The 24,108-nt window shown below is 34.1% G+C and overlaps 1 protein-coding gene across 1 annotated transcript in view; it reads left to right on the top strand.

The window, feature by feature from the left end:
• Positions 1 to 17,732, top strand: part of TRHDE (thyrotropin releasing hormone degrading enzyme) — a 384,497-nt gene extending 366,765 nt beyond the window's left edge. Inside the window, exons 16-19 of the mRNA XM_024736370.1 lie at positions 2,604 to 2,771; positions 3,297 to 3,437; positions 9,716 to 9,797; positions 15,263 to 17,732. Coding sequence (XP_024592138.1) covers positions 2,604 to 2,771; positions 3,297 to 3,437; positions 9,716 to 9,797; positions 15,263 to 15,406 — 535 coding nt within the window. The 3' untranslated portion in view covers positions 15,407 to 17,732. The remainder of the gene's footprint in view (positions 1 to 2,603; positions 2,772 to 3,296; positions 3,438 to 9,715; positions 9,798 to 15,262) is intronic.
• Positions 17,733 to 24,108: the final 6,376 nt, after the last annotated feature.

Below are 24,108 nucleotides of genomic sequence, written 5' to 3'. Positions count from 1 at the left end.
AAAAAAAAAAAAAAAAAAAAAAAAAAAAAAAAGAGATGACTGATTAAACTATGGACTTAAAAAAAAGTAATGAAAAACAGAAGGTAGAAGTGACATCTGTGGCCAGTTCAGCACTAAGGGAATTATAGATTGGATGCACTGGTATTACTCTGCAGCCTACTAGTTAGATCCAGGGTTTGGTTGTTCTTACTTTCTATAAGATAGCGTTTTATGGAACAACAAAAATCAGCATTCAGTGATAATTACTGATGATTACTACTAACAGAAATCTTAATATCTTATGTTCATCATCATTAGCTATGTCTAAGCTGATAGAAATAGGAAAGACATTCATGTATAGCCCATCCTGATTCTCAACTTACTATATTGTTGTTATAGTGCAAAATATCCTCTCTCAGAACAGTTTCCTCTCGGGCAAAATGAAGTTTATAATACAGATATAATGATATTATCGTATAGATGAAATAAAATAAGACAGGTAACCTGGAATGTAGTATTGTGCAAAAGTGGTATTTTCTACCTCTGATGCCCCTTTAGCCGGTGTCCAGGACTTTGCACTGACCAACCCATTTACTCATTTGTGTATGCATTTTACACAGTTCAGCATCAGCCAGGAGCAACTACTGAACTGCAAAAATATGGATTATTGCTAATGACTATAGTATATGACACAGGTTATTTCTAAGGAACATAGTTTAATATCTGCCTTTTTCTTTTTCCTTCTTTCTTTTTTTGCCTTTTCTATATTTCCATATGTCTTTCTGCTTGATATTGGAGACTGGTTTCATACGCAGTAACAAACCTCATTCAGTGGGCTCTATCCCTGAACTCTTTGGTATATTAATTGCTTAAGGAATTTTTTTTAGAACGTAAACTGTTACTATTAGGTCTAATATGCATTGATCTATGATTTGATGATTTAAGTAGACATTTTCTTGTTAGTTTTTGCAAATTTTTATAGTAATCTCTTGGCCAAAATCATGACAATAATAATACAGTGTTGTGCCCTGTAGCCTGTAATATTTGGAGGGAAAAAAATCATCCTCTTTTCTAGCTCTTGATTTAAAGGAAGATTTTAAACTTTTAACTTATTGCAGTTAGTAAAGATGGATACATTTTTGTAATATTATGTTGTATCTATCAGGACTGACAGACTCTTCAACATATGGAGGCAATGTTTTCCCTAGTGATTTCAGATGTGCCGTGTGGCAAGCTGGTCATAAACAGAGCAGGGAGAAGAAGGTTTCACCACCCACTGGGAAGACTATTATGGGTACTTTCATCAAGGGATTACAGGGCTGAGAGGGAAGACAGGAGAAAGAAGTGAAGCTCTTTTCTGGTTTCTTCTGATGTCTATATTCCTTTTGTTTCCTCAAAAACAAAACAAATCAATCAAACAAACAAAAGGCTTGCCTTCAAATACCATAAAGGAAAAACAGCTTCAGTCAGCAAGATTAAAGTAACTATTCTCCAAACATTTTAATTATTGGTAGGAAGAGACAGAATAATATACGTTTAGCCATTTCTGGGAACTGTGAATTTTGTATGATAGTACTGACAGCTCTACACATTTGGTATCCTGATACACAATCTTCAATATCCTGATTGTAGACCTACTTAGCTGCTTAACAGAATAAGATGAAGATCATCTTATTGGTAGTCATTCAGACGCTTCCTCCTGTTTTCCAAATACTCCATTCACCAAAGCAATGTTTTAACCATCAAAGTCTTAAATATTTAAAAGGGATTGTTTCATCTTGTTATCCAGAGAAAACACTTCTTATTATTAACCACATTCAAATTATAAATGAGAAATTTTAATAATAGATTACTAGATATTATACAAAGCAGAAATGCATTTTTAATTTTTTAAGATATTGGAGTGTTCTTTAAGAGAACAGTTTTTTTAAATGTGGGGTATATATCAAAACGTGAAAGAACAATATTTAGTAAAAAATTGCCACGGCAGAGTACACATGAGAACTGCAGCTTATAAATAGCCAAGATTAATTAAATCGAGTAACAGTTTCCCACTGTAACATTTACTTTCTCAAAATTTACTACTTATGTTTTATCTGTTTATTATCTATATTAGTAATCTTCTAGGTTCCAAAATTTGGAGAGCTATTTGAGAAAAATAATTTTAGAAAAAATTGTCTAAGAATTTAGGAGATGTTTCTGTTTTATCCAGATTAGTCAGTCTCTTCATCCAGTGCTTTCTCGTGGTTCTTGGGTCTAACAATTCTGAGAGCAAAATTTTTGATTGATAAATATATGAATGTTGGTGGAAATATAAGGCACCTGTTTCTATTTTTTTAAGGCTTTATGTTCTTGTTGTTCTTGTTGTTTATGATTCTTGTTTTCATAGTTTCAAGAGTGGAAAAAATTTCATTCAAAACTATCTTTAAATAAAATACATTATTTTATTCATTTAGTTGGGAATATTTTTGAATATTGTTACTATATAGCATTATTCTCTTTCAGGTAAATCTAATTAACAAAACCATCTTTTTAAAAACTGACTAGTAGAGCAGCATCTGTCTTTATTTTCAATACTATGAAGCTTTTAATTAACGGAAAACCACCATGGGTTGCTTCTTTAGAATACCACTAAACGTTAGAGACATCGTCTACTGTACAGGAGTTTCACTACTAGATGAGGATGTCTGGGAATTCATATGGATGAAATTCCACTCCACCACGGCCGTTTCTGAAAAGAAAATATTACTGGAAGCTTTAACTTGCAGTGATGACAGGAATTTATTAAATAGGTGGGTCAATTAATTTTTAAAATTCATGTAATGAGAGTATTCTCTGTTAATCAGACTGTACTGAACTTGTTTTTATTTCCTTAAATACATGCTAGTTACTCTAAAATTTATCTTTCTAGAGCTAAGGAAAACTGCCATATTAATATGACTAAAGCTTGTTGATTTGAAAGGTATACCTTAGTTTCTAACTAATTATATGTTTTTTCATATATATGTAAGACAATATTTCATTATAAAAAGAAGCATTTATTAAAAAGAATTTTTAAAGTGAGTTTGCATCATCAAACCAAAACTATGATTTCTCCACGCACAAGATTGTTCTGACTTTGATTATTAATTACAATACTATGAATTTGATCTTCCTCCTTTTATAAAAAAATTGTTCTATTGATAAAATTTTTTTAGTAAAGTTTACACTGGACTATTCGTTGAAGACTGTGATAAATTAAATCATGTAATTTTGGTAATTTTACAAGAAATCTTTGTTATTGGACTAAAAATTTCCCCACAATTCTATTCTTAAAGGCTTCTAAATCTATCACTGAATTCTGAAGTGGTGCTGGATCAAGATGCAATTGATGTGATAATCCATGTAGCTCGAAATCCACATGGCCGAGACCTTGCCTGGAAATTTTTTAGAGATAAATGGAAGATATTAAATACCAGGTAAAAATAAGATTTCAATCATTCATACTGGAGTGAGTAAATCAAAGGTGACATATGAGAGATAAAAGCCCTACTTTTTGTGGTAGAACCAAGGTCCAGATAATAGAATTAGATTTTGAAGTAGTCAGCCAAGATGGGTGTTGCCACTCTTGTGAAACTCAGAATTAATTTAACAGTTCTATAACATTATTCATTTATTAAAGATTGATAACCACAATTATATATGGAAATGTGCAGAGTGAAAAGGTTTATTTAGCATTGCAGCTTTCCTGGAAGATCTATCAAACTGTCTTAGGTTGAAGGAATCATCATTAAAACCCTATATCCTGAGTGTGTTGTAGAAAAAAATGATTTATGAATCATATGTAATGGTATTATAACAAGAAAACTTTAATTACTTCTGTAGAATTGTTTAAAATTCTTTTAAAAATATAAATATCATAAAACACCTGAAATAAAACCATGATATCGAGAAGGAATATTTGAATGGCTTTATAATTCTAGTTGCAGTAGAATTTATTCCTGAGCCATCTTGCTTCATGTTGAGAATTCAGCCTCAATTTTGGAAAATATTTCGTTATGTATTTAAATATATTATAATAAATGTTAATTTATTACTCTGATAATCTCTATGGTATTTTAAAATTAAATTTATCATAGAGCATGTAAATGCTGCATGTTCTCCAACTTAAATGTCCCCAGACAACATACCTACTGTTCTATCTCTTAAAAACTGGGGTATAAACTTTATTTTTTAAAAGCACATTTTTATTGGTTGACCTTGTATAATGAGTTCAATTTGAATGGATATGTCATATTAAAACATATTTCTGTCTATAAATATTTCATTGTTAGAAAGCACTGATATTCCTAGAAAGCACATTTTTTCCCTAGTATTTTCAGCTCAGAAATTAGAATGTTTGAAAGATTAGAGCTTGCTTTGCTGTCATGCACATAGTATAATGAATAGTCAGACACAAGGTGGAATTAATATATATATAAACAAGTATTTCACTTTAAAAAGTATCAGATATCTACCAAATAAACAGTTTCTTTAGGGAGTGGTTTTGTAGATCAGAGTTCAGTGTAATGCATATATAGTTTATAGTCCCTACCAAAAAATGTTTGGTTCCTGATATGCCTGTTTTGTTTCACTGACAGTCCATGATCTCTAATCAAAACGTAGAAAGATTGAGACAGCATTAAAACCACCTCAGTCTAATGACCTCTTTGTTTTATTAACTGAACATTAATAACAGGGAAAACTCTGAAGAGGGAGAAAGAGGCATGTAGAAACTCAACTTTACGCTCAATTTTTCTGTAAACCTAAAACTGCTCTAAAACTAAAGTCTGTTACTTAAAAAAAAAAAAAAAAAAGGTAGAAAGATTGACGCTTCAGCATTTCTACAGACAGGGCAGCGTTTATCCTAACAAATAGGATTGTCTCCTTCATCTTCTACTCCTCTGTCGAGGAGTAGAACCTGAAACCTGAAAGTTCATGGGGAAAACTTGAACCTGAAAGTTCATGGGGAAACTGTCCAAGGTTCTCCTTGCTTCCTGCCCTGCAGATTCTCCCTAGTTTTAGTTGCCATCATATCTCGTGGCTTGCCCAAATCTACATCTCTAACTCAGGCATTTCACCTAAGCTTCACCCTATGATAGATAGTTTCTTGTTGAGATCCCCTACTGGGGTAAATCGTCATTTTCCTTTTATCTTCCTTTTCTCAGTAAATATGTGGTCATCCACCAATTGCTCAAGCCAGGCACCTGGAAATCTACATATGGTTCTCCCTTTCCCTTGACATATGTAACAATTAGGCTTGAGGTCTTATAATTTAACAATTCCTAAATGTTTCATGTTTCTTGAATTCTTCCTCTCTTTCCTGCTACCACTGCCCTAGTGAAGGTTCTTATCTCTTGCCACTACTCTTAACAATAGCCTTCTGTCTCCTGCCTTTATATTTACATCTACCACCACCAGCACCACACACATACACACACTCACACACACACATACACAATCTCACACACACACTCCCACACATACCTCTTCCCTTTGTCCCAAGAATCTCTCTGAAAAGCAAAAATGATATTTTCCTGCTGTAAAACCTTCAATACTCTGTGCCACACTGAAAATCTAAGTTCCTCTCTTCCTAACCCTTCTACCTCTTATTCTATTATCCTCAGCCTCACAATTTATACACTCAATACCAAATGCATGTAGTCGTCGGCATACACCATGTTGTTTCACACCTCCTTGCCTTTGTTTATGTTGGCTCTCTGCCTAAAATTACTTTCTTCCTTGATATTTGGAACTACTCCATACTTAATCTATCTGGCATCATCTCCTGGAAGCCTTTCTGAAGACCCCGCAGCTAACTCTGAACACTGTATAATTTTATTTCATCACAGTTAGCCACAATAACGGGGAATGATCTGTTTACAATACGACATAGTAATTACCTTCAAGGAAAGGATTGTGCCTTTTTCTTCTTCACATAACTGCAAGCAAAGTATAAGCAAAACACTCTTTGAAGAATTATTCTTATTCCTGTAGAGGAGGCCATTTCTGGAACCACATATTGATCACTAATGATTACTTATTATTTAATGTTGATTTATTTTATTGATATAACTTTTCCCATGGAAGAGTTCAGTGTTAGAATTACAGCAAATTATGATGGTCATACAGTTTAGCTCCCCTCATTTTACAGATGAGAAAACTCAGGTTCCAGAAGCTAAATTACTTAAGTTCCCACAGGTAAGAACAGCATTAGAAAACCTCTTGTAGTGATGACTGGACCTCTGCTTTCAAAAACTCATAATCTTATCTTTAGAGTACTTTTAGTTTTTTTGTTTTTTTTTTATTGAAATGTAGTTCATTTACAATACAGTTCAGGTGTAAAACATAGTGATTCCATAGTTTTATAAATTACACACCATACAATATTATTAAATTATTATTGACATTCCCTGTGCTGTACATTATATCCATGTGACTTATTTATTTTATAACTAGTATTTGTACCTCTTTTTTTTTTTTCTTGCGGTACGCGGAACTCTCACTGTTGTGGCCTCTCCTGCTGCGGAGCACAGGCTCCGGACGCGCAGGCTCAGCGGCCATGGCTCACGGGCCCAGCCGCTCCGCGGCATATGGGATCTTCCCGGACCGGGGCACGAACCCGCATCCCCTGCATCAGCAGGCGGACTCGCAACCACTGTGCCACCAGGGAAGCCCTATAACTCGTATTTGTACCTCTTAATCCCCTTCACTTCACGCCACCCTCCTCCCCTCTGACAACCACTAGTTCTCTGTATCTGTGGCTCTGTTTCTGCTTTGTTATATTTTTTCATTTGTTTTTTTTCTTAGATTCCACATATAACTGAAAACATACAATATTTGTTTTGCTCTATCTGACTTATTTCAGGTAGCATAATACCCTCTAGGTCCATCCTTGTTAAGATTCCTTGTTTTTTTTTTTTTTTTGTCGGAGTCATATCCCATTGTATATATAAATGCCACATCTTCTTTATCCTTTCATCTGTTAATAGACACTTAGGCTGCTTCCATTTCTTGGCTATTGTAAATAATGCCACAGTGAACACAAGGGTGCTTATATCTTTTCCAATTAGTGTTTTTGTTTTCTTTGGAAAAATACGCATGAGTGGAATTGCTGGATCGTATGATAGTTCTGTTTTCTCATTTTTTTGAGGAACCTCCATATTGTTTTCCATAGAGGCTGTACCAATTTAAATTGCCACCAACAGTGCATGAGGGTTCCCTTTTCTCCATGTACTCACCAACACTTGGTATTTCTTTATTTTTTGTTGATAGTCATTCTGACAGGTGTGAAGTGATATCTCATTGTGGTGTTGACTTGCATTTCCCTGATGATTAGCAATGTTGAACATGTTTTCTTCTACCTGTTGGCCATCTGTATGTCTTCTGTGGAAGAATGTCTATTCAAGTCCTCTGCCCATTTTTTAAATGGGTTTTTTTTATATTGAGTTTTATGAGTTCTTTATGTATTTTGGATATTATCCCATAATCAAGCATATCATTTGCAAATATCTTCTCCCATTCAGTAGATTGCCTATTCATTTGTTGATGATTTCCTTTTCTGTGCCAAAGCTTTTTAGTTTGATGTGGCCCTATTTGTTTATTTTTGCTTTTGTTGACCTTGCATGAGGAGACGGATCCAAAAAATATTGCCAAGACTTATGTCAAAGAGTGTATGTTTTCTTCTAAGAGTTTTATGGTTTCAGCTCTTAGATTTAAGTCTTTAATCCATTTTGAATTTATTTTTGTATATGGTATAAGAACATAGTCCACTTTCATTCTTTTATATATAGTTGTCTAGTTTTCCAACACTATTTATTCAAGAGACTGGTTTTCCCCCATTGTATATTCTTGCTGCCTTTGTCACAAATTAATTGACCAGATGTGCATGGATTTATTTCTTTTCCACTGATCCACGTGTCTGCTTTTGTGCCAGTACCATATGTTTTTATTACTATACCTTTGTGGTATAGTTTGAGGTTAGGGTGTGTGATACCTCTAGTGTTGTTCTTCTTTCTCAAGATTGCTTTGACAATTCAAGGTCTTTTGTGGTTCCACACAGATTTTAGGATTATTTGTTCTAATTCTGTGAAAAATGCCTTTGGTATTTTGATGGGGATTGCACTGGATCTGTAGAATGCTTTAGATAGTATGCACATTTTAACAGTATTAATTCTTCTGATACATAGCACTGTATATCTTTCCATTTAATTATGTTGCATTTACTTCTTTCATCAGTGTTTCATAGTTTTCAGAGTACCTGGTCTTTCATGTTCCTTGGTTAAATTTATTCCCAGATATTTTATTCTTTTTGATGCAGTTGTAAATGGAGTTGTTTTCTTGACTTTTCTTTCTGATAATTCAGTATTAGTGTATAGAAATGCAGCTGATTTCTGTATATTAATTTTGTTTTTGCAACTTTATTGAATTCATTTAGCCTAATAGGTCTTGTTTGTTTGTTTTTGTGGAGTCTTTAGGGTTTTCCATATAGTATAATGTCATCGGCAAACAGTGAAAGTTTTACTGCTTCCTTTCCACTTTGGATTCTTTTTATTTCTTTGTCTTGTCTGTTTGCTGTGGCAAAAACTTCCAATACTATGTTGAATAAAAGTAGCGAGAATGGGCATCCTTGACTTGTTCCTGATCTCAGAGGAAATGCTTTCATTTTTCACCATTGAGTATGCTGTTAACTGTGGGCTTGTCATATATGACCTTTATTATGTTTATGTATGTTCCCTTTATACCAATTTGTTGAGGGATTTTATCATGAATGGATACATAATTTGTTCTCAGGTTCTTTATATAGTTGTATTATGGGCATGTCATAGGAGGAGGTGAGTTTAGGGTCTTTCTACGCAGCCATCTTGATCCTGCCTCCATTTAGTCTAGTGTGCTTTTTTTATTTCAAAGAGTATGATAACCTGTGATAGGTACCTTTAACACAGTAGACAATAAATTAAATGAGAAATCTTTCCAGCTTACTGATACATAGTGTTCTTTGCCTTGGGTCATGAGTCAAGTAATTATAATGCTTGTGGTACAAAGATGATGACATTCAAGTGAACAATTTGATGTTTTATTTTAAAACTCACATGAGAAAATGCTGATGTTTTGAGAAATTTGGCTCAGTTTCTAGGAATGAAGAAGGATAATGCTGATGTCAATTCTGACTGACCAAACGATCTGTGTGACTTACTGGTAATACCCAAGTTTTTCCTGCAGTTCTATTTCTTTTTGTAAGATCCTTCTTCCTTACAGTGATAGAGGTTGCTTTAAAATTAAAACTTTTAGGGAATTCCCTGCCAGTCCAGTGGCTGGGACTCTGTGCTTCCACTGCAGTGTTCGATCCCTGGTCAGGGAACTAAGATCCCGCAAGCCACGGGGTGCGGCCTAAAATTAAAAAAGTAAAATTGAAAGTTTTAAAATGTTTCTTTCTCTGGCTTTTTATTGGAAATATAATAGTAATTCCTAAATGTAATTTTGGAGGGCTCTCTTTAGACCTCTTTGAAACACTGCGCCAAATCAGGATGCATTTGATGGCATCCCATAGCCACAGCTCTTTGCACCTCCCTGACTCCCTAGGGAAATGGCCTTGAATGGCACTAAGACAACACAGGTCACTTGGAGCCCTTGAGAAGGATTCTTAAAAAAATATGCATAGTAGTATTTCCTAATTTACTGCCTGCTTTAACATTAAGACTTTTTTTAATCTTTCAAGGTATGGAGAAGCATTGTTTTTGAATTCCAAACTTATCAGCGGAGTTACAGAATTTCTTAATACTGAAGGTGAACTGAAAGAGGTAAATATTTTAAGATGAGTTCTAATGCCTTTCTTTTATAAACATATGAAATTATACATTTACTTCAAACATTTCTTTCCAATAAAGTCACACCTATTCCTTTGAAGCGCATGCGCGTGTGCGCGCGCACACACACACACACACACACACACCCCCATGCTAAAGACTTTACGCCATTCATTATTTGCAAAGGTATTTCTAACATATTAGTATTTAATATTAAATTCCCGTGAGAGGTGCTTGAATGCAATGATTCTCAAGTTGGGAGACTCCAAATACACTCCAGAAATCTTTGATCCAATCAGCTACCCCTCTATTGATTCTGTGAACCCAGTTTGGGATCCTTGGAACAAAAAAACTATCCTGTCACAATGACTCAGTATTTGGATACAGAGGACCAAGGTTGCTATTGAGGTACAGAAGTTGAGATTCATTACTTTGTGGTCCGTTCTACACAAAGAATGATAATTGGATGTGGTAATAATGCTTCATGCTATTTGGTTTGTTAACTGGAATAAATTCATACATTTGGATGGAAGTGTATCTGGCAACATATATTGATATTAATAGTTCATTTAAAATTCTGCTGGATACAATCACAAGTGAATTTCATTGATGAAACTGAACTTATTTTTTAAGGACTAGTGTCCAGTTTGCAGAGTATCTAACATTTTCTTTTTTCTCTGTTTTATGTCTCTGGAAATTTAAACCAGCTAGTTTTGTGACCATTAATTCACATCTCTAATAGTTAGGGGCATGAAATGGGGGGTGGGATAAGTAGGTAGGAGGAAGGTGCAAAATATTTGACTGATTAAAATGAGTTGGGCTTCAAACATATTGCTTTTTAGTCTGCTGCTCAACTCCATTATAAAATATAGCTGAGATTTGGCATTAAGAATCAGTTTCCTCAGTTTTCACTGACAGAATGCCCGATGCTGTGACCCAGAGCTCATCCCATTGAGCAGGATTGTCCAATTTTGTGTGGTCATCCACCACGCACTCACTTGGATTCTTTCACACCATGAGCTAAGCTAAGCTAAGTCTCTGATTGTAATGATTTGAAATTCAATTTTTATCCCTATGTGTGTCCCCAGTGCTGAAGAATTTGAAAGCCCTAGCACATGTTTTACTATATATATATATTTTTTGCGGTATGTGGGCCTCTCACTGTTGTGGCCTCTCCCATTGCGGAGCACAGGCTCCGGACGCACAGGCTCAGCGTCCATGGCTCACGGGCCCAGCCGCTCTGCAGCACGTGGGATCTTCCCGGACCAGGGCACGAACCCGTGTCCCCTGCATCGGCAGGCGGACTCTCAACCACTGCGCCACCAGGGAAGCCCTTTACTATATTTTTTATTTTTAATAAAGGAAGCTAAAAGGGAAGGAATTCTTTCATATCCATAGGAAAGAGAAAGAACAATTAAGCTAATGAGTTTATGTATTTAAATGAAGTAGTTTTAATTCTTTGATTTTACATTCACTAATCAGAATGAAAGACTCGTTTAGCGACAACCTGTGCAGTCATTGAAGTGAACACAGAAGTGAAAGATCTCTCCTCTCCTCCCCTCTCCCCTTCCCTCCTTGTAGCTCCCTTCCTTCTGCCGTCTTCCTCTCCCCTTGCCTCTCTCCTGTTCTCTCTCCCTCTTCTGTTCTCTATCTTTCATGTCTTCCTTGCTTTAGTATAATACCCAGCTCATGGAAAAACATCTGTTAAATGGACATTTAAATTGATTTTATCATATGATGGCCATTTTGCTTTACATATTTCACTTACATATTTAAGTTTTTACACTTAATTGCCATTTGAAATGTTCCAAGATACCCCTGTAATGAAAGGTGCCATTTGAAAACTGAAACTCAACTTTTATTCCATTATCTGCAAAGCAGCTAACTTCACAATACAAGCTCTTTGTAGCCTGAGTGATGAATCCCTTCATGACACAGATGCTTGCACTGACTTTCCAGTTTACCAACTGCTGCCTGAGGCTTTTCCATACTTTTATTACCTAATCATCGACTGTAGGATTGTGGCCCACTATTGTTGGGTAGGAGGGGGGTTAATTTGTATTGCTGATAACCCCCTTCCATAAATATAAAGGAACTGAGGAAGTTTCAGTCTCATTTTCCCATAACCAGTGAGCCTCGTAAGCAGAAAAACCAATATGCTCCCTTTGGATATAGCATATTCTTATTTTCAAAAGTTTATAGATCAAAAGTGAATCGGCATCTTTATGAATTCTGAAAACTAATTTGAGATTGTAATGATCCCCATCAACTTTAGGGGCATTCAGCAGAGACACTTACATTGTTCTATGGTCCCTTCCCCAAAACTACATTCTAGTACCTGAAACTGGCAATTTCCTTCTAATTACATAGCTCTAGCAATTTGAACAATATTTCTCCATGAAACAGCACATCACCTCCTTAATTTTAAACGAATAGAAGTACAACCTCATGGAACCTCAGAGGCCCTTGCCATTTTTCCATACTAATGCCTGCTCAGCAATCCTCTTCAGCACTCATTATTTTGGCCTCTTGAACCTTATATACAACACTGTTGTAAAAGAACATAGATCCTGTGCGTTACAGACAACCCATTTACAGTTTTAATGTTGAAAATGTAAACCTCATGATCGGGCAATAGCTAATTCAATTCATTTATATAGTTACTAAGAGTATATTGTGTGCTGCACTTTACAAGTTATTTTGTGATGTTTAAGGTCTAGAGTATCCTAAATCAAGAGTACTAAATACTAAAATATTTTTTAATAGAGAAATTAACAAACATGTCTAGAAATTTTATGCTAAGGAGAACATGGAACACAAGCAACTCTGACATCTTACTAAATGTTATTTTATAAAAATGTCTGTCTAAACTTGCAACATTTTCAAATAAAAGCATAAGATGGCATAAATGTTTAGGAAGCACAATAATAAAAACTACTAGCAGCAGAACATCTACCAAAGAGCTGCCAAAACAAGCAGACTGGAATGCCAAATGCCTTCCATCTACCCCATGCCCTCTAAAGTGAGGCAGAGGTCTGGAAGGTGTTGCGACCATGCCCCAGGACCAGTCAGATGGCTGCTCTGACCACAAGTTCGCCAGAAGAGTTGTGGAGGAGTGTGAGACATAAGATCAATTTATGACAACTATGGAAAGTGGGCCACATGTGTTCTGATGAATAAGCTACTCGTAAGATGTATGTGAGTCACCCCAAGCTCTGTGAGCTCACAACGGAAGTATTTAGTGCACTTAAATAGTGATTTAAGGAAAGAATCCCTAGAGAACCCCCAGTTACTGAGAGTTCTCTCTACTGAGAGTTCTCTTGCAGGATAATCTGACCTACTGTCTTAATAACACATTCATAGTCAATCCCATAGTTTCCTTTGAGGAAGACTTAAGAGTTTTACTTCATGTGTTCAGGCTGGCTTTCTACCTCGTCAAAAGGTCAAAAGGCCAAGAGCACACTCCACAGTCAAAGTTGCCAAAGGGTCATTTATCACTATCCGGCATATTCATTCAGTGACTGCCTAGGAAAATATGTAACAATGTGGAACATAGTTTAAAAGAAGTAGATGTAATTTGTTTGCCTGATTGACCTATATTATGTAAATAACGCCACTGTAATACACAGATGTAATGTACAATGTACACTGTAATGTACATATTTTTGTAATAAATTAAAATGCAAAATTCAAAATATAGATCAAAATGTACTATTTGTTGCTTTAGGAATATAGATTGAATGAATCTGAACATAAATATATAAATACAAGTGAATCACTGGATGAGTCAGTTAAGTTTAAAAATATGATTCAAATGCTTTCATTAGACTTCCTTTTTATCTATGTGTACATGTCACAGGTATATGTGTGTGGCACAGTGCCTAGAATATTGAAGGTTTCAATAAATTCTAGTCTTTCCCTTAATCCTCTTTCTTTTGTATGTGTAAATCTGGTCAGGTGTCAGATCAGTTTTAAGGATAGCACTGATAAATCTTTGTTACATAATACATTGAATTTTTGTTACAAATACATTGAATCTTTGTTACATAATACATTGAATATTTTGAATATTTTATACATTGAATATTTATGCTTTTATGTTATCAAAGCATAGTGAATTTGAAGTCTTATAAAGAACATAGCTCTGAGATATGGTTATCCACTGCTAATGCTGCAGGGCACCAGGTTTTGTAGGAAAGTAGAGGATAAACTTTGAAAAAAACCATCAGTATCATGTAATCAAAGTAATACTGTCATAAACAAACCAAGCTACCCATGAACCAATTTCTAGATGAATTCAGAAAGGTATAATTAACTCCATTTTAATGACTCCCCTGCCCCCGTATCTCCCTATCCCTGAGTCAAGCTTGATGACATTTCTCTCCTGGCATATTCTCCATGTGGTGCCCACCATGTGATGACTCACACCCCACACTAATTACACAGTATAACACTTCTGTGTTGCAAGTTGATTTTTCACATTTGTCTATTAGCATTGCAATTGTTGGTTGGTTGACAGTTTCTTAAAACATATCAAACAAAGAGAAAATCTGCTAGTATTTAATCTTGAAATAAAATCCTTGAGCATTCCCAGTGTACGTGGACTCTCTAGAGAAAATCTTCTATCCATAAAATTATGACAAAACATTTAAAATTTTTAACTTTTTAATTAAAGCTCAAATTCTCTAGCTAAATGAATCGACATTCCTCCTTCATTCTTTCTAAATCTAGTTGCTCAGGAGATTGCAGTGTCATTTATCATCCAGTTTTCATAGCATCATTACTTTTTTTTCCACGGCCCAATAATTTTGATATTTCTTTGCTATCAAAGATAGTGTCAGGCACTCATACTATTTATTTAGAGAATATGAATAATTTTCTCTCTAAGCACAAGAAGTTAACTTTAATCCTTATATTCATTTTAAGGCTATTTATTACATTAGATAGCTTTGTAATTAGAACCTATTATGAAAAGACAAATTAAATATGTCTATTTTAATATTTATTTATGAAACAAGAAGCTGAATTTGAAGCTACTTAAACTGTAATGTCCATTCTTTTCATCCTTTCAGTTCCAAAAGAAATTACATTACACCTAGAGGACACAATCTGTTTTATTCCATTTCATTACTAAGCTCACTCCACATATTAAATATACCTTCTGTAGTGACTGTGACACTTTTCTCCAAATAGATTCTTGTTTATATGTATTGGACATGAGTTCTTTTGAAGACATGTGTATTTACCATTTTTAAATTATATTTTTTATTGAAATGTAGTAGAAATACAATATTATGTTAGTTTCAGGTATACTATATAATGATTTGACATTTGCATACATTATGAAATGATCACTATGATAAGTCTAGTAACCGTCTGCCCCCATACGAACTTATTAGAGTATTACTGACCATATTCCTTATGCTGTCTATTTACTATTTTAATATTTCTATTTCTAGCTAAGGAACTTCATGAAGAGCTATGATGGAGTAGCTGCTGCCTCTTTCTCAAGAGCCGTGGAAACTGTCGAAGCCAATGTACGCTGGAAAATGCTTTATCAAGATGAGCTTTTCCAATGGTTAGGAAAAGCTCTGAGACACTAATGTGTGTCTATTAAAAACAATTTGACTCAGAATTCTGTGAGAAGACCTGCTTTGTGTGGAATGAGGAAAATGGCCAGATTTTCAGTGTTAACGTGTGGGAGGAAATTTTTTTTTTTAATTTTTGGTTTGGGGTGATTTTTTTTGTTTCACTCATTCTGTTTTGTTTCTCTACTGGGTGTTCTTCTCTAAAGAAACTCTTGCAAGTGCAACTAGCCATGACTGCTTCAGCTATACATTCCTCACTGTACAGGACCAAATATGATAGTGGTGCATGTTGACGTTGCAGTCAGTATGGAAAAAACATATTCAGAATATTTTGTGCATGGTTGTATGGCCCTGCCTGTGTTCTAGCATGCTTATTTAAAATGTCCAATGTTGTATGTGAATATATGTTACAGCGGGATTAACATTATGCAAAAGCACAAAGATTATCTGTGACAGTGATGCAATGAAAGAAAAACTAAAACAGGGAATTATATTCTTAGTCCTGGGCAATGTGAGAAGTGAAATAGCCCTTTAAGTGATTGGTGTCACTTATTTCAGCACTTGGATTGTCTTTCAATGATTATTGTACTGTTAACTCATTTTCTTTGAGTTAAAGCTGTGTATACATTAAAAAACGCATATAGATAGTGTATGCATATGTATATGTACATAGGGAGGCCCCATATGTATATAGTATGTTGTACACTGCATTTGTGCAGACTTTCTTCAGCTGAAAGAAAATTTATCTTTTTATAAACTTACGCAAACTTTGGAAAGGCTTCAAAGAATTTAACTCAACGCTATCCTTCCTGACAATTTCCTGACTAAATTTCTCAACTGTTATAGATTTTTTCATCTACTTCCTGAATGGTCTATTCTATACATAAAAATGAATTTAAACAAAATTTATGTACAAACGCTCTGCTAATTTTCCTAAGTGGCAAGCTCACATCGTAAATATAGATTCTGTCATCATTTTGGTCCAGCTTCCTATTGGATAAAACAGTTATGTATACTTAATGATTATCAGTGCTGAGAAAGTGTTTCTTTTCCATCTTCTTTGTTTCTCCATCTCATATTGGGTGGTGCAGAGAGTTAAAAACTCTTTCTGTGTGTTGATCTTTGTGTCTGTGTGAATCTAATCTTCCATTAAGCGACCATACCTCAAATGGATTCTTATGACCTTTGATGCCAGGTGTGCCATTTGTCAAGATGAAAAGTTTCTTTTCTTGAGCAAAGCTTTTCCTTTAGTATTGACAGCTCTGTTCTACCTGGGAATTTTGAATAGTCTTTCCCTGGCTGTATTATGGAACACAAGTGTTTTTAAATGGTATTCTCACGCAGTAGGCCAGCTCTCCAAACGTTGCTTAGATGCTCAAAAACAAACATATTTTAAGTTTACCATTATGAAATGCAGATATAACTAACTGTACATAAGCCAAATGTTTGTGGACCACTTTATGTTTTCCTGAGGTTTTCCGCCCCTCTACATCTTCTTGCAAATCATTGAAGGAGACGTTCTAACTCTAATAGTCACTGAACATTGGGGAAAAAAAAGTAGGTATTTTAGAAACTGGAGCCATAGATTTATTATAGGTTTGTAGTAAAGAGGAACAATTTAATAATCCATAGAACAAGTATCACCTAAGGTTGAATTTTATCTTTTTAGCAATTAATATCTATTACTCACACCTAAATTTTTCAGCCCTTCAATTAATATATTAATTTTAGATACTCTATGTGTTGTTAACACAGAGTAATGCTTAGTATAAAATCTAAAGGTCATGCCACCTATCTGAAGTGATGAAATTTAATATAATTTCAAACATGTGTGAAACCCTTAAGGGGTAAGTTCTGAAACATAACAATAATAAAGATCACACTGTCATGCAGGTTCAAAACACGTACTGTATCACCATTGGATTCATGTAATAGAAAAGATAAAAAATTAGAGGTGGATGTCTTGTTTTATGTCATGAATTACTGAAAACTCTTAATAGTTGTGACATTCTTTTGAATGAAATCACCATTTCCAGCTTTGAGTTAGAAGGGATTTTATAGTTCTTTTTTCCTCTGCACTGTTAGTAATCTTAATCTTCTTTCAGTATTTTAGTGGCCTTGAACAACTGGTTTAGCTATGATGTCAAATCCTAAGTGTATAATTATGTGCAATGTTCAATACCTCATATAATACTTGTTCACAGTATAGTGGTATCAATAGCATTGAGATGGAATTTTTGTTCTACATATTTTTCAATAATTTATCCTTTCCAATGTTGAAGATTATATCAGGCATTAACATTTTTTAGTTGTTTAAATAAGTAATATTTTCAAAATAATAAAATGACCAATGACATCTCTTGGAATATTCTGTAAAATGTAGTTAAGTTATAAAATTCTATTTTCTACATAGAGTTTTTATCTTTTTTCTCTTCTTTGTCTGTTTTACAAATCATATACATGCATGAAATAACAAATAGTTGAAAGTGTCCAAAGTCTAGGCTTAAAAAATTACTGTGCCATTATATGTACAACAGCAAAACTTGGTTTCAATTAGGAAGGACTAAATATATACTGAATATTTAGTAAATATTCTGAAGCACTAAATATCTCTAGGTAACCTGTAAATAAAAAGTTTTCCCCATTTTTACACATTTTCCCTTAAAATTTTCCTATAATCTTTAAAAGTGTTTTTACATATGCAAGCACAACCTCTAAGGTTAATATCTACAATGCTAGGTTTATTCTTCAGTTTCAATAACATGGATTTTACCTGGGAGTTAAACTCACTTTGGTTTACATTATTTCTAGGATAATTATATCATAGGACTGAGATTTTTTTGATAGTGCAACTTACAAATATTGTAACAGTAAAATCTTACAATGTTCCTAAGATTAAACCATATATTTATAAACTGCATTTAATTTTCAAAGAACTTTTACATATGCTGTTTTGTTTGATTCCTGTCAAAAACATAATAAATTATATTAGCCCTAATAGCCTGATGAGAAAACTGAGACTCAGAGTAGCAACATGAACTTTTTAAAATTACATGATTGGTCTTACCTGGTGGCGCAGTGGTTGAGAGTCCGCCTGCCGATGCTAGTTTTTAAAATTACATGATTGGTCTTACCTGGTGGCGCAGTGGTTGAGAGTCCACCTGCCGATGCTAGGAGACACGGGTTCGTGCCCCGGTCTGGGAAGATCCCACATGCTGCAGAGCGGCTGGGCCCGTGAGCCATGGCTGCTGAGCCTGTGCGTCTGGAGCCTGTGCTCCGCAACAGGAACCGAGGTCACAACAGTGAGAGGCACGCGTACAGCTAAAAAAAAAAAAAAAAAAAATAACATGATTGTTGTTTTGGGAACAATTACAATAACTTGAGATCTTCAAGAAAACCTTCCTACAACTAAAATAGAAAGACATGTTTGAAATACCTCTATCAGTTGCATTAATTGGAGATTTTCCAAATACCAGAAGCAATATCAAAATACTGATTAAATATATCTACAATAGTTACATTATTTTTAAAAGTCTGTTTCTAGTTTGCATAATGTCAACAACCGGAAGAAATGTTAATTAGCATTCACTTTGGTCAGCGTAAATACCCAAATATTGGGACAAAAAATACAGCCCATTGATAATAGTTTTCTTTTTTTAATATTTTGGTGAACATTATTTAAATATGACCTTAAAATACTGACAATTTGCTTTATTTTCCACACAGATTTCTCTGATACACTTTGTAGTAACAGATGGTCAGACCACAGATAAAATGATGTCCATTTAAATCAGTGAAGGTAATATTCAGTAAAATGTTTATCAATCTTTGCAGACTAAGTTATGCAAAAACCATTTTCGTGCAACTGTAGTACTATATCAGATGCAGTAAAGGGATTCCTAAAGAAGTTTACAATAATATATTTAATTCAAATCTATTGGATATTAAATTTTAAGGAATATTTTCTAAGAAGTCAGAAACCTAAAATAGTTTAATTATTCTCAATATACCCATGAAGTAATCACATATACTTTATTAAAGAGAAAGCTCATATAATGGTAAATTAGGATTCCTACACCTGTTTTTTTTTCCTTTATCAGAGACCATAGCTGAATTATTATCATTTGGCACTGCTAATTATGTACTGACAGAATTTAATTAAACATATTTATTGAGCACCTTTTATTTCACAAAGCACTTTTTGAGAGGAAAGGAAGGGATGAACAAGGCTTAAAGGAATTTACATCACAATAAATGAAACAAACATAGAGAAATAATGAACCAATAAGGGCAACATGAAAGATAATTACATACTACAAAAAAGGAACTAAATAATTTTTAGGTATAGATAATATTAGGCATTATTTTTGTATACTCATTCTCAAAACATTTGTCGCACTTCAGGATAATTCTCACTGTTTCACAGCACTTAATTGTGTAACATTTAGAAAGTATAATAAAACCACATAGTTTAAACTTTTATAGTTGGAATATAAATTAGAATAGAATTTATCTTTAAGAAAAGTTGAGCATTTTAATAATATCAGTAAGTTGTGGAAAAATGTTTAACCTCCTTATGTAAAAGTAGCTGAAGTTTTCTAAAATGGTTTTAGCTTACTGTTTGTATATTCACAATGTGTTAATTTTAAGTTAATCATATGTTTTTAAAAACAGGTTCAACAATTCTTATACAGTACTAGGCAATAATGTATTTGTTCAAAATAGTATATGTGAACTTTTGAGTATGAAAATGTTATTGCAAAATATCCTGGAATTCCAAAATTTAATTACATAAGAGTAACTTTCAGTTCGATTGCTTTGAATTAATAAGGTCTTTTTTAAATTAAAATATTGGGTTGGCCAAAAAGTTCATTCGGGTTTTTCCATAAGCTTGAAAAACCCGAATGAACTTTTTGGCTAACCCAGTTTTTTTTTTTTGTTTTTTTTTTTTTTTTTTTTTTTTTTTTAGTATTTTGTTTAATATGCATTGTTTATGTTCAGAAAAAAAAACAAAAGTGTACTTTAGTAGCTTTTATTTCGATTTTATTCTATGAAAGTTTACTTCAAAGTCTAGAAAAAATTGTCTTAAATATTAAAAATAAACAGTTGGTGAAAATGTATGTTCTAATTTTATGTATACTGTATATGAATTTTATTTTTAAAATAGATTTTTCACAAATAGCCCTACTGGTAGGCAGTATAATTTTACCCAGATTTTGAAAACATAACACTTTACAGGATTTTATGTTGAATATTTAGTACTTTAAGGATAGTACATTAAAGATGTTTATCTTTTGCACATTCCCAGTTCATGTACCAATCCACTAAGAAAAAAGAAAGACCCATTCTTCATTTTAATCAGAATTAATTTTTTGTACTGTGTTAGTTAAATGAGTTATAATATCAGGAAAGTACAAAAACTTGAGTGCCTCCTAAGTGCTGGGCATTGTGTAGGTATCATCTCATTTAATAACCCTGTGAAATACCATCAGTTCCAAATCACCAGTGAAGAGACAGAAGCTAAGAGTTGTAATGAGCTTGTGTAACTGGTGGTAGGTTTTGGCGGGCGAGAATTCAAAAACCTGCAAACGCAAGCCTTATATGGCTTAAATTAGTCCTTAATCTGCCTCCTACATGCCTGAAAACATAAGGATTATCCATACAGACCAGTCTCTGTAGAATATTTGAATACTTAGCTTACTTTTTCATTGTCATTGGCTAATTTGAGAAAAATGTTAATTAGTACATTTTGGTTTACTACTCATTTCTTAACAAGGTTACTTCATATGGCCTATAAAAATTTTCACCAAAGTGTTTTACATTAATGTGTTGTGTAGCGGGTTTTAAGCTGTTACAAGTAATTAAGAGATAGTCCAGCCAACGAGCCATGACAAATAAGGGAAAAGAGAAGATGGATTGCAAAGCTCTTCACCAGTGGACCAAAAGATAAAAAATCTCTACCCTGCATATGGAGGAGACCTATTAGTTTAGCCAGAACTTTCCTTTTGCTTAGCAATGAGGTCAGAGAAATATTTCTCTCTTTCTGCTTAGAACCATATGGATGGACCGCAGCTCCTTAATTTACTTGAAGTTACATTTTCCATTGGCCTCCTCTGTGTAGTTACAGTTAACTGCTTTGACCTACCTCTGCACAGGTCAACTTGGTTCTAATCGCATACATTTTTATTATGTCATGTAAGTACCTGAAAGAGTGAAATGTTTTATAGCAAATGTTACAGTAGAGTTAAGAACATCTGCCTTGAATGTGCATTGTATTTACTTTCTTTTTTCTTAATACATCTTATGTGGAGTTCAATTGCTTCACAATTAGTTAGTTTCTGCTGTACAACAAAGTGAATCAACCGTATGCATACATATATGCCCGTATCTCCTCCCTCTTGAGCTTCCCTCCCACCCTCCCTACCCCACCCCTCTAGGTCATTGCAAAACACCAAGCTGATCTCCCTGTGCTATGTGGCTGCTTCCCATTAGCTATCTATTTTACATTTGGTAGTGTATATGTCGATGCTACTCTCACTTTGCCCCAGCTTCCCCCTCCCCTCATGTCCCCAAGTCCATTCTCTATGTCTACGTCTTTATTCCTGCCCTGCCACTAGGTATATCAGTACCATTTTTTTTTTTTTTAGATTCCACGTATTTGCGTTAGCACACAGTATTTGTTTTTCTCTTTCTGACTTACTTCACTCTGTATGATAGACTCTAGGTCCATCCACCTCACTACAAATAACTCAATTTCATTTCTTTTTGTGGCTGAGTAATATTCCATTGTATATATGTGCCACATCTTCTTTAGCCATTCATCTGTTGATGGGCACTTAGTTTGCTTCCATATCCTGGCTATCGTAAATAGTGCTGCAATGGACATCGTGGTGCATGTCTCTTTTTGAATTATGGTTTTCTCAGGGTATATGTCCAGTAGTGGGATTGCTGGGTCATATGGTAGTTCTATTTTTAGTTTTTTAAGGAACCTCCATACTGTTCTCCATAGTGGTTGTATAAATTTATATTCCCACCAACAGTGCAGGAGGGTTCCCTTTTCACCACACCCTTTCCAGCATTATACTGTTTCTAGATTTTTTGATAATGGCCATTCTGACCAGTGTGAGGTGATACTTCATTGTAGTTCTGATTTGCATTTCTCTAGTAATTAGTGATGTTTAGCAGCTTTTCATGTGCCTCTTGGCATCTGTATGTCTTCTTTGGCGAAATGACTATTTAGGTCTTCTGCCCATTTGTTAATTGGGTTGTTTGTTTTTTTGATATTGAGCTCCATGAGCCGTTTGTATATTCTGGAGATTAATCTTTTGTCCATTGTTTCATTTGCAAATATTTTCTCCCATTCTGAGGGTTGTCTTTTCATCTTGTTTATGGTTTCCTTTGCTGTGCAAAAGCTTTTAGGTTTAATTAGGTGCCATTTGTTTATTTTTGTTCTTATTTTCATTACTCTAGGAGGCAGATCAAAAAAGATCTTGCTGTGGTTTATGTCAAAGAGTGTTTTTCCTATGTTTTCCTCTAAGCGTTTTATAGTGTCCATTCTTACATTTAGGTCTTTAAACCATTTTGAGTTTACTTTTGTGTATGGTGTTAGCTAGTGTTCTAATTCCATTCTTTTCCATGTAGCTGTCCAGTTTTCCCAGCACCACTTATTGAAGAGGCTGTCTTTCCTCCATTGTATGTTCTTGCCTCCTTTGTCGTAAATTAGGTGACTATATGTGCGTGGGTTTACCTCTGGGCTTTCTGTCCTGTACCATTGATCTATATTTCTGTTTTTGTGCCAGTAGCATACTGTCTTGATTACTGTAGCTTTGTTTACTTTCTAAGTTAATCATTCAGTTATTCTCCTTTTAACCCCGACAAGGTTCACAATATTACTTTTGCTCTTGTTCACTATTCTGTTCCCACTTTCACATAACTTATGACCTACTGGGTGAAAACATTCATTATTAATTTTTTGCTACTAAGTTTCATTTATAAAGGTTTATTATCTGTCACTTAAGTACAAAAAATGTTTCAAGTGAATGTTGTATTTCTACCCTTTAAAATATTGTATAATAGTAACCTCACATTATTTTTTAAATGCTACCTGTGCATTGCCATATATGAATATACTTGCCATTTATCTTTGCTGTATTTTAGTCCCTTTACATTTTGATAGTTTTTTAAAACAGACCAAAACTATAAAACTAAAACACAGTAGAACTATGAAGCTTGTGCACTGTCCACTTACTTGAAGCAAGAAGAGAAATTCTGCCTTTGGGCTTTCATAATTGGCTTTCTGGACACCACTGAATTCATCAGATAATCTTTTAAAAATATTATGTGGACTATTTCTAATGAATTTATTCAGCAACAAAGTTTATTTTCCTAGAGCCATTCTCCAAATGAACAGACTTATTTAAAATATGCCAAATGGAAGCACTTTTTTTCATTTCTAATATCTTATGATTTAGGAATAAAAAAGTAACTGTTCTTTTAGTAAATATGATTACTAAAGCATCTGCCAAATAACTGTGTTAGTTTAGCAGGTTAATGTTTTCTATGGTATGCCTTTAAAATTATTCAGTAAAAATTCAATTAGTATGTGTTCAACATGAAGTTTTTATTCCACTATAATCAAGCACTGACAAAATGGATTTTTCTAAGTGAGAAAATTTGTCTTCTGTATTTTAAGCAGAACAAATTTGAATTTTGCCTCT

This window comes from Neophocaena asiaeorientalis, unplaced genomic scaffold (genome assembly GCF_003031525.2).
Source record: "Neophocaena asiaeorientalis asiaeorientalis breed wild unplaced genomic scaffold, Neophocaena_asiaeorientalis_V1.1 scaffold134, whole genome shotgun sequence".
Taxonomy (NCBI): Eukaryota; Metazoa; Chordata; class Mammalia; order Artiodactyla; family Phocoenidae; genus Neophocaena; species Neophocaena asiaeorientalis.
This window is presented reverse-complemented; position numbering and strand designations above follow the sequence as displayed.